Source organism: Melopsittacus undulatus, chromosome Z (assembly GCF_012275295.1).
Source record: "Melopsittacus undulatus isolate bMelUnd1 chromosome Z, bMelUnd1.mat.Z, whole genome shotgun sequence".
In the NCBI taxonomy this organism is placed as follows: Eukaryota; Metazoa; Chordata; class Aves; order Psittaciformes; family Psittaculidae; genus Melopsittacus; species Melopsittacus undulatus.
In genome coordinates this window covers 3,598,018-3,610,116 of record NC_047557.1, presented here as the reverse complement: position 1 = coordinate 3,610,116, position 12,099 = coordinate 3,598,018, and the positions used below count along the sequence as shown (strand labels likewise).

General features: G+C 45.5%; 1 protein-coding gene across 1 annotated transcript; it reads right to left on the bottom strand.

Annotated features, from left to right (window-relative positions):
* Nucleotides 1–3,714: 3,714 nt before the first annotated feature.
* ATP5F1A (ATP synthase F1 subunit alpha) lies at nucleotides 3,715–11,309 on the bottom strand. The gene is made up of 12 exons (XM_005145391.3): nucleotides 11,153–11,309; nucleotides 10,129–10,207; nucleotides 8,881–9,050; nucleotides 7,886–8,059; nucleotides 7,638–7,804; nucleotides 7,361–7,509; nucleotides 6,234–6,385; nucleotides 5,887–6,111; nucleotides 5,687–5,794; nucleotides 4,972–5,116; nucleotides 4,592–4,742; nucleotides 3,715–3,948 (listed from the first exon to the last, which is right to left on the bottom strand). Exons 1-12 carry the CDS (start codon nucleotides 11,213–11,215, stop codon nucleotides 3,867–3,869), a joined length of 1,665 nt encoding a protein of 554 aa, XP_005145448.1. The 5' UTR covers nucleotides 11,216–11,309; the 3' UTR covers nucleotides 3,715–3,866.
* Between the last annotated feature and the right edge of the window lie 790 nt (nucleotides 11,310–12,099).

Sequence of the window (12,099 nt, the reverse complement as noted above, 5' to 3'; positions counted from 1 at the left end):
CCCTCGGTGCCGCCCAGTCCCGCCCAGCCCAGCCAGTCCCACCCCACAGCACCCTGTCAGAGAACCAGAGTGTTTTGTGGTAGGACCATACAACTCACCCAGTTCCAAACCCCTGCCACGGGCAGGGACACCTTCCACTAGAGCAGCTGCTCCAAGCCCTGTCCAACCTGGCCTTGAACACTGCCGGGGATGGGGCAGCCACAGCTTCTCTGAGCACTCTGTCACAGTGCATCTCCAACCCCACAGGGAGGAACTTCTGCCTCCAATCTCCTCTCAATCTTCCCTCTGGCAAGTTAAAGACATTCTGCCATGTCCTGTCTCTACAGGCCCTTGTCCAGTTTCCTCTCCAGGTTTCTTGTAGCCCCTTTAGGCACTGGGGCTGCTGTAAGGTTTCCCTTTAAGGAACCTTCTCCAGGCTCTTTGAGCCTGCCTCCAGAGCAGAGCTGCTCCAGCATTTTTTCTGCCCTGTTGCTGCTGACTTGGAGGGTGAGAACTTCCTTATTTAAGCACCGTGTTGTGAATAACTGGGATTGTCAGAGGTGGGGACAATGGGACTGGTTATGGAGGGTCTGTCACCAATTCCTGAAGATGCTGCTGGCTGCTTTGGCCACGGGGCACTGATGGAAAGCTGAGAAGCAGCATGTGGTGGTGCTGGTGACTCTTGGGGTCTCAGCCCCACTCAAGCTTACCTGCCTGTCCTAAAACCTGTTTGATCAGCAGATCAGATGGAGAAAACTACAAAATTCATTGCAAAACTCACATTTTGGAGTTTGCATGCAAGTTGTACCTCAGCTGAAAGGTCAGGTTGTTACAACTTCTTCAAAGCTTTGCCTGAAATCTTTCAGATCTGAAACAGATAGGACATGATCTCTGCTACCAGCACAGGAACTGCAGCCATCAATACTGGAAGCAAAATCACAGAATCCCAAGGGTTGGAAGGGACCTCAAAAGATCATCTAGTCCAACCCCCTGCAAGAGCAGGGTAACCTAGAGTACATCACACAGGAACTTGTCCAGGCGGGCCTTGAATATCTCCAACATAGGAGACTCCACAACCTCCCTGGGCAACCTGTTCCAGTGCTCTGTCACTCTCACAGTAAAGAAGTTCTTCCTGATGTTAACATGGAACATCCTATGCTCCAGTTTACACCCATTGCCCCTTGTCCTACCACTGGATATCACTGAAAAAAAAAAACTAGCTCCATCATCCTGACACCCACCCTTTACATATTTGTAAACACTGATGAGGTCACCCCTCAGTCTCCTCCAAACTAAAGAGACCCAGCTCCTTCAGACTCTCCTCATAAGGGAGCTGTTCCACTCCCTTCATCATCTTTGTGGCTCTGCGCTGGACTCTTTCAAGCAATTCCCTGTCCTTCTTGAACTGAGGGGCCCAGAACTGGATGCAATATTCCAGATGCAGCCTCACCAAGGCAGAGTAGAGGGGGAGAACCTCTCTTGCCCTACTAACCACACCCTATCTAATGCACCCTAGGATGCCATTTGCCTTCTTGGCCACAAGGGCACATTGCTGGCTCATGGTCATCCTCCCATCCACCAGGACCCCCAGGTCCCTTTCCCCTTCACTCCTTTCCTGCAGGTCAACCCCCAACCTGTACTGGTACGTGGGCTTGTCCTTCCCCAGATGCAAGACTCTACCCTCGCCCTTGTCGAATTTCATCAAGTTTCTCCCTGCCCAACTCTCCAAGCTGTCCAGGTCTCGCTGAATGGCAACACAGCCTTCTGGTGTGTCAGCCACTCCTCCCAGTTTAGTGTCATCAGCAAACTTGCTGAGGGTACACTCAGTTCCCTCATCCAGCTCATTGATGAAAATATTAAACAGCACTGGTCCCAGCACCAACCCCTGAGGGACTCCACTAGTCACAAACCTCCAGCTAGATTCTGCCCCATTGACCACAACTTTCTTCCTTTCAACCAGTTCTTGATCCACCTCACTACCTGATCATCAAGCCCACACTTTCTTAGCTTACCTATGAGAATGCTGTGGGAGACAGTATCAAATGCCTTACTGAAATCAAGAAAAACCACATCTACCGCTCTACCATCATCCCTCCACCTAGTCACTTCCTCATAGAAGGCTATAAGGTTGGTCAAACATGACTTCTCCCTGGTAAAACCATGTTGGCTGTTCTTAATGACCCCCTCATCCTTGATATGCCTAGAGATGGAGTCAAGAATAAGTTGTTCCTGGAGGTAAGGCTGACTGGTCTATAATTACCCAGGTCCTCCTTCTTGCCCTTCTTACAGACTGGCATGACATTTGCCATCCTCCAATCCTCAGGCACCTCTCTCATTTCCCACAACTTACCAAAGATGATGGAGAGTGGCCTAGCAATGACCTCTGCCAGCTCCCTCAGCACCCGTGGGTGCATTCCATCCGGACCCATTTATAGATGTCCAGATTGCATAGCTGATCCCTACCCCAATCCTCATCTACCAAAGCAAACTCCTCCTTTGTCCTGACTCCTTCTGGGGCTATAGGAATATGGGGCCCCTGGGGAGTGTCTGCAGGGTTAAAGACAGAGGCAAAGAAAGCATTCAGCACTTCTGCCTTCTTTGTATCTGTCTCCAGGACACCCACCTCGTTTGGCAGTGCGCCTATATTGCCTCTTGTGTTAGTTTTATTTGCTATGTATTTGAAGAAGCTCTATTGTCCTTAACCTGACTAGTAAGATTAAGTTCCAAGGCCTCAGCTGTCCTAATTGCCTCCCTACATCCTCTAACTGTCCTATATTCCTTCTAGGTGGCCAGCCCCTCCTTCCATAATCCATAGGTTCTTTTTCCACGTAAGTTTGCCCAGCAGTTCCTTGTTTAACTACGCTGGTCTTCTAGGTCCCTTGATTTCCTACCGACTGGGACACTCCGATCCTGAGCTTGGAAGAAGTGGCCCTTGAATGCTGACCAACTATCTTGAGCCCCTTTACCACCTAGTACCCTTTCCCATAAGACTTCCCTTAGCAGTTGATTGAAGAGGCCAAAGTTGGCCACACAAGCCTGTTTTTGTCAAATTAAAACCAGTATATTTGCAAAGCAGCAGTGCCCCCAGGTCACAACTGAGCCGATTTATTTCCTGCAAGTGGAAAATGCCTTTTTTTTTTACCTTAGTGGACTGTAGTTTTCCCTATGTTAAAGCAGGGTAGCAGATTAGGGCAGTGGGTACGACTCAAGCTGTCTGATACACAGTGTCATACAGTACCTGCTTTCATCATTTTGAAGAACTACTCACGCAGCAATTCCCAGTGACTCATCCCAGGCAATGACCCAGGGAAAACTATGGATGGGCACAGGACATATACAGGACAAGGGGGAATGGCTTTAAACTGACAGAGGGGAGACTGAGATCTTAGGCAGTTTTTCCCTGTAAGGGTTCTGAGGATCTGGTACAGGGAGCCCAGAGAAACTGACTGTCCTTTCCCTGGCCATGTTCAAGGCCAGGCTGGACTGGGCTTGGAGCAAGCTGCTCTAGTGGAAAGTGTCCCTGCCTGCAGCAGTGGGTTTGCAACTGGATAAGCTTTAAAAAGTCCCTTAAAGGAGAATCCAACTGCTACCTATACTCCATATTCTATATAGAGTCCAATCCACCCATTTCTGAACCCCCAGTTTGAATTTTCAGAGTTCCTCTCACAAGTGAGTGTCTGGAGTTTAACCCTGTGGTTTTAAAGATACATGTGGCACACACAGCAAGGCAGTATAACATACAGGAAACAGAACATACACCTCTTTTTACACAGGAATTTTTATTCTCACCAGTATCTGTACATTCAAGTTGCACATTCTTTTAAGTCTTTGATGGAGGTGGAGCACGGGATCACAACAACCTGGCCTGTTTTAACAGTTTTACAAGTTTATGCCTCAAAAGTAGCCAGAAAATTTGTGACAATTTCCTTCAACTTCGCTTCTGTCTGGTCAGAGATCTTCCCTTCAGTCCTGTTGAGATAATGTAGTTAAACTTCTGACACAGGAATAGATAATAATCAATCCTCAATACAAAGAAAACTAAATGACCCTTCCCATTTCTAACAAGACTAGCACAATAATTAGCGTGTTTGATGCATGAAGCTATGTAGCAGTGAAACTACCACAACACCACTTCTTCTAAAGTCAGTCCTGTTGAAGAACGGAGGTTTGTCAAGAAATAGCTTTAAAACAGCTCTACGTAGTTCAGAAAGGCTCTGCCTTCTAGAGATGGTAGGCATGTAATTTGACTCATGACAAAACAAGCTATGACTAGGGCAGAAACACTCAAACCCAGCAGTCCACCCAGCAGCAGGGAAGGCACTGAGCAGCACTTAACAACTCTCATAGCTTAAAGCTGCCAAAAATTTTGGATCTGATTAAATTATTTGTGTCACATTATAGGTATGCAAGCAGGTTTTCATTTTCCCCAAGTAAAAGCTGAAGACGTGAAGACAAGCTCCAGAAGCAGCAAAGCTGATTGATTTAACACCTCCAGCTCCAGAACAGGCAGCTCAAGGCCTGATGTTGTAGGATACCCTGAATTAACAGTTCACAGCACATTACCTGTACTCAGCCATCCATACCATCATCTTGGCACGATTAAGTATCATACCTGATCGTGGAGAGGAGGGCCTGGTGCTGGCTCAGTACATGAGCTAGGAAAGCACTCTCAAATTTGGTGATTTTGCTGGGCTCCAGCTTGTCCAAGTGACCTCTGACACCAGCATAGATGACTGCAACCTGTTCCTCAATGGCCATCGGAACTGCAGAAGAGAAAGCATTCACGCCACTGGTAACTCCCAACATCAGGACATTGTCAGTGCTACAGAGTCCTTCTTTAAAGATCAACTGCACATCTACCACATGGTTTAGTCAACAATCCAGTCTGCATTCACCGTGTTCACAGAATGGACACGATACTGCCAGAAGACCAGCCTTGTTAGCATAAGAGACTACTGGGAAATGCAGACCTGTTATGTCCAAGACACTCACCGTATTGTCCTTGTTTGAGCAGCTCTGTCAGACGTACACCACGGTTCAGCAGCTGCTGTGTGGCAGCATCCAGATCAGACCCGAACTGGGCAAAAGCAGCTACTTCACGATACTGAGCCAATTCCAGCTTCATGGTACCTGCCACCTACCACACAAGATACAGGTCAGGCTGAGTCTGACCACCTTTTAAATGTGTCTAGTAGCCTGCAAGTTATCTTCAGCTAACAGCTGTCACAAGTCAGCTTTGCCTGGCATTACAAGTCAAATGAATCCTAAGATTCTGACAGATAATTATATGCATTTCTACAAATCCTGCTTTCTACAAATCTACAAAGTCTGCTTGGCCTTTTTAACAAACATACTAATCCTCCCTGAAATGGTGACAGTGGACATGAAACCAAATTCCACATCTGGATTAAAAGATTGAGGTAAAGAGAGAATTCTCTGTTCCTAGTTATATCAGTACCCAGCTCAACATACTGAAACTTAATAGCCCTACATCTCTGTGCAGACACAATTTCCCTTTCCTCCTACTGCCCCCAGGAGGCAACAGAAGTATCAAAGAGATCCCCAAAGTTTGCTCTTTTATGATTTCAGAATGCTAAGGAATAAAAACCTTTATTCTCTGTGTATTCACTCTTTAAAGAGTGAAATGGGTTGGAAAGCCTACACACTACTTGTCTCTAGTAAGAGAACGCTGCAATTTCATGCTTACCTGCTTCATAGCCCTGGTCTGAGCAGCTGAACCTACACGGGACACAGACAGACCAACATTGATGGCTGGACGGATACCTTTGTAGAACAACTCAGTTTCCAAGAAAATCTGTAAGAGGTAATATCTTGGTCAGATGTCTGGAAGCCTCCTCAGAGATCTGCCATTAAATTACACAGAAGTACTGGCATGAGAAGTCCTACCTGTCCATCAGTGATGGAGATGACATTGGTTGGAATGTAAGCAGACACATCACCAGCCTGAGTCTCAATGACAGGCAAGGCGGTCAGAGAGCCACCTCCAAAGGAATCATTCATCTTGGCTGCCCTCTCCAGCAGGCGGGAGTGCAGATAGAACACATCACCTGGGTAGGCTTCCCGACCAGGTGGGCGACGCAGCAGCAGAGACATCTGACGATAAGCAACAGCCTGTGTAGTAGACAAAGACTTCAGACCTCAGTAGCTCATGTTAAAATTTGAATTTCTAAACCCGAGGTGATATGACAGCTACAAACATACCAGACTATAAGGCCTACAAAGTGTTTCCTGACCTGTTTGGATAAGTCATCATAGATGATCAATGCATGTTTTCCATTGTCTCTGAAGTATTCCCCCATGGAGCAGCCTGAATAGGGAGCCAGATACTGCAGGGGTGCTGCATCAGATGCTGTGGCAGAAACCACAATGGTGTACTTCATTGCATCTGGAAAAGAATGGGAAACACACACCATGAATATATTACCTCAATGTGCCTGTCAACAGCAAACAACAGACATGTGAAGTACTAGCTACTGAAGCAAGCCCAGGCAGTATCCCTACACTGTTACAAAAAGACCACCCTACTAGATTAAAACATCCATCAGCACAACTAACGTCTAACACTTGCAGGCTCATTTCCCATTTAAAATCACATTTAAACTTTCACTAAAACATGCTTTGGTTCTAAAAGTAACTCAGCCTGGAAGTCCATGGTTTCCTAACTGCTGCAAGGCAGTACAATCCTTTGTTTCAAAGTGCCAAGCAAATTACTGCAATTAAAAGTGGTTTGTTTTTGTTTGCTCTTAGGTATGACTCTGCTTTACACCAGCAAGCAAGAGGTAAGCTGTCTGATCTCTTGCAAGCTCTATTTCATACGCAGCTTTGGTCAAGGAGATCACTGTTTCTGTAAAGACACTATCATATGATCCCTTATGTTTGGTCACTAAAATCTATCCTCTGCAGTTACAACTGCCACACACGGACTTGCATATGTATGAAACAAATGCCAAATTACTTGCAGGCCACAGTTTCTCATCAGGCCTGCCTGCCAAGAGGAAGCTCAATGCTGCTGAAAAAAACCCAAGAACAAAGACAAAACAAAAATAACCACAAAAAAACCCAACAAACCAACCAAAAAAACCCCCAAAACAACCCAACAAAACCAGGCTGACTTTTCCAGAAGCAATTCAGGAGTTCCAGGGGCTCACACTAGTCTTCTAATGTGCTGCAGTAAAAGAAGGCTTTTTCCCCAAGGCAGCCAGAAAGACTTCTTGTCCACAAAAGCAAGTATTTCAGTAATTCAGTAACAAAAGAATTCTGTCTACATTCACAGGTAGGAGAGGTCACAGCAATACTTAGCATTACAATGGGAAGAAGATGTCACCAGATGCCAGGCTCAACTATCTTAAAAAATCTGTACCTGCATCAGTAAGCCTCTTCACCAGCTGAGCAACAGTTGATCTCTTCTGGCCAATTGCAACATAGATACAGTACAGCTTCTTCTTCTCATCTGTTCCATCATTAAATCGTTTCTGGTTAATTATTGTGTCAATTGCAATGGAAGTTTTCCTGTAACACAGAGGTTGGTGAGTTAAGCTGCCTACAGTTCTCCACTCTGTTCAGCTCTGCACAACAACACATGCTGTTCTCAAGTTTAAAAACAAAAAAAACATTTTTAGCTTGGGCATTTAACTTACCCAGTCTGTCTGTCGCCAATGATCAGCTCACGCTGGCCACGACCAATTGGCACCAAGCTGTCCACAGCCTTAATACCAGTCTGCATAGGCTCACGCACAGAGATTCTGGGAATGATCCCAGGGGCTTTCAAGCCAACTCTTCTACGTGTCTTGGATGCAATGGAACCCTTGAAAGACAGGAAAACCCGTTACAGTCTGTATAACATATATATAAGCAGAGGTATTAAACATCTTGTAGTTACACTTACCTTCCCATCAATTGGATTGCCCAAGGCATCTACAACACGGCCCAGCAGCTCTTCCCCAACTGGAACATCCACAATAGCACCAGTCCTCTTCACTACATCCCCTTCCTTGATCAGTCTGTCATTACCAAACACGACAACACCAACATTGTCGGGCTCCAAATTCAAGGACATACCCTAGAACAAAGATCACACTACCATGAGAAAACCCATACCACCATTTACAAGCATTCTGACAGTTTAAAATGGACGTGATTATTCTACAGTGTAGAATATCCAACATAATATCCAATATAACCTACTTCAATCTTATTTGTAACAATAGTCAGTGTTATGCTTTTACATACAACACGTGTATGTTCTTCCATGTTCTTAGAACCTGCCTAAGCCTTCAGCTTACTACAGAACTGTACTTGCAATAGTCTAGCATTCAGCCCTTTCTCTCTCTAAAAAGAAGAGAAAAAGTTAAGCAGAATTCAAATACAACATTTGTCTCTTGACTAGGAATTGGACTAGGGAGTATCACTGGCTTCTTCTCCCCATAAAGCAAGTTCAGTCATTAAAAAAAAACTGGAAGACCGGCTGCAGTACCCTCAGAACAATCAAGACAATTTTTTAGCTTTAGACTACTCTTAAGACTGTAAAAAGTCAGCAAACTCCACACAGTACTAGAGCAATTACTATCAAATATTAAACAGAAAAGCCAGCCTGAAACCAAAGAAAACAAAATCCAACACTAGATTATCTCTTATACTTCTTAGATGAAGACAAATAAAGCTCTGATGCTGGTCAAGAACCAGATACTGGAAGCAAAGTGTTACAAATTAGAAGAGTATTTGCTTTTTTGTAGTTTTATTTCAGCTAGTTCCTATGTATTAAAGTTGCAATGAAGTCTGCAAGAAGTCCATACAGGCACCTCCAGCAGAGTCTCATGTTCTCCTTATAAAACGTCTTCTTTATATTCCTAGACTAAACAATCTGCCTTAGAGAAAGCTTACCTTCAGCCCAGAAGAGAATTCAACCATTTCTTCTGCTTGGACATTTCTCAGGCCGTACACACGGGCAATACCATCACCAATTGACAGCACACGGCCAGTCTCCTCAAGTTCAGCAGAGGTGTCAGCTCCCAGAATACGTTCCTCAAGAATAGACGATACCTCAGCCGTACCTGGAAAGAGACACTTCAAATCAGATTTAGCACATTAAGACAGCATATGAACTGTGTAAGCTCGTACTGAATTCATAAGCTAAGGTACCATTTCCAGGATATACCACAAGTATAGCAAGCAACATTCTTCCTCACATAGAAACTCAACGTAAGTAATAACTTCAGGAGTCACAGACAATAAAAGCAGCTTCAACTCATCATTATGAGCCAGCTTTCATCAGAATATTGATGGTTATTCAGTTTTCAATATCCTTCATTATGTCCTACAATATTAGCTTCTCTCCCCTAGAAAGCAAATAGAATAATTAGCCGTAGCCCAGAAAGAACAGATGTGCCAGCTCTGCCTACAGAAAAATTAGTTTGACTGAAGGCATCAAAACACCTTGCCAACTGATTTGTAGTTCAGGATCTAAGTATATTTAAAAGAAGTTAATACACTTATGGAGCAAGTTTTTTGATATAAGATGTAAAAATGTAATCTTCATATTCCTCAAATTTGTTTGGCAGTGTACCTCCAACAACTTTTTATTTCCTCAAATACAGCTGTGAAACTGTTATTTACTAATAATACCTTTAATCACCTTAAACCACTTCATAAAGTATACATGAAATACTACCAAAAATACAGCTGTGCAGTGCCGCTGTCTTCTCTAAATACAAAGATACTGGCAGACAAAAAATGACACTCAAGGACATAAGGTCAAACCCAGGCAGGCCTCCGAAAGTCACCTGTTCCCTCATCCTGTTACAAATGAGACACGCAACTGGAATCTGTGGGTTTTCCAAATAATTCTGCAGGAGCTGAAGATTTAAGTGAATTCCCATGGAGCAGGTAAGCTGTGTAAGACAGCTGACCACTCATTTGGTTTGGGCATATTAAGTTATTAAATTGAAGTCTCCTAGATGCGACTATAGCCGTTCAGTGTTCCATACTGACACTGACAGTACATAAGTGTCCTCAAATGTTTTGTCAACTGACAAAACTGACACCCCTCACATTCCAAATTCAAACTCCTTTTTATCTGACAGAGCAAGTTCTGAAGCCACGCTCTCATATAAAGATCATTCTCAGACTCACCAGTTTTCTGGCAGCATGTTTTGGAGGCATGGAGATTTCTTGTAGCAACAAATGCTGCACCCAGGGTGTTTCTGGAAACCTAAAATAAGTCATTATTTCAGTGAGATTTCTCCAGTCACTCAAAAAAAAATTTTTTGAGATACCATAATCATATGAGATTATGCTTTTAACATGTCGTGAGCTCCACTCCATTCACAAGTTGTAGTTATGGAACCACGTACAGCAATACTAAGCAAGCACAGATGGAAAAGAAGACTGCTCTAAACAACTTTATGCATTTTCCTGCATTGCAGTAATGTCACCATCACAGCACTGCAGCAGCTCCCAGAGCAACACCTCATCCCGTTTGCTGTCTATGCAATGATTATCAAAACCATGGAGCATTAAGAAACAGTGCACCCCCTTCTGGTTCTGCACAAGGGAAAATAAGATTATGTCTTCTAAGGGTTGACCTAAGAAAGATCTAACTGCAGAATTTCCAAAGCATAGCAAGAACATATACAACAGAAACAAACAACAAATAATCTATGATAATGCACTAAGCCATTATAACACATGAAAAGACTACAATCAGCATCCCAAAGCTCCTAGGGTAGTCCCATGCCGCGTCAATGCTGTTTTTGTGAACGTCTGTGCAGGCCTCTCCTCCTTTCACCTTCTCAAGGGGACACGCCACTCCCAAAACACGGAGGGGAAATTCCACCTAGCCAAGCCTCCCAGCTCAAATCCCCATCCTTGCCCTTGTTCTAGCATCTTTCCGACACTAACCTCAACCCTAATCATGCAAATCCGAACCGCAAAGGACACGCCGTCCTCTAGACATCCCCTCCCCCAACTGACGGCACCACTGCCTCAGCAGCTGCCGGGCCCCGCAGCGCTGAGGTGAGCCCCGCACATCCCTTCCCTTCCCACACAGACACCCGCATCGGGAGCCCGCGACCCCTCAATGTCACCGCTGCACCCAAAATGGCGACGGCGGCCGTCTCGGTCGCCGCTGGATGCACGGAGGAGGGAGAGGGCTCACCAGGCCGGCCTGCCGCGGTAGGGACCGGGAGAGGGCGGCGGCCACACGGGCGGAGAGCATCATGGCGGCGACAGTTGAAGCGAAGAGTGAAGGTATCAGCTCCCGACTGCCAGCTCCGCACTCCCTCCACAAAATGGCCGCGGCGTGCTCGGCCCCTTTTTGCGGCGAGGCCACGCCTATGGGGCGGGGCGAGAACCGGAAGGGGTTCCTCAGCCTCAGGTGTGGGGTGCTCTTCTTTTTCTCCCTATGCCTCTCAAGGTGGGGGAGTATTTGCGTGTACGTATATGTAAATATATAAACAATAAAAAACCCGAAACGGGGCTTTTATAAAAGCGCTCGTGTGCGGTACGTGCCCTTGAAATGGCGGAAGGGGCACAGAGCGGAGGTGGATTTGGGGGTGGGGCATGAGGTGGGCACTCGAACGTGAGGCGGGGGCATGTGACATGGATACAGGCATTGCGGTGGGATGGTGTGGAGGACTTGGCGCATGGAGCAGGAGACTGGGGAGGGGTATTGCGGCATGGGGCAGAGCACATAGAGTGGGATATAGGACACGGGGCAGGGGCCATGGGACATGGAACAGGGCCATGAGGCAAGGATATGGAATACAGGGCAGGAACATAGGACATAGAGCAGGGACATGGGACGTGGGGCAGGGACATGAGCTTTAAGGTCCCTTCCAACACAAAACATTTCGTGATTCCATGATTCTACGTGTTTTTATGGTGTATTTTCCTATAAAGCGCACAGCTGCTATATGGATTTATGTAAGCAGTGATATACAAGCTATTCAGATGTCAAGTTTTACCCTTTAACTTCAATATATGATTCACCCGTGTTGATGAAGGGTTCTAGATGCCTATATTTGTAATTTGCCCTACTACATACATGAGGTATTCAACTCCCTCAAACCCCCGCAAATCAGTCCGCTCACACCCGGAACTACA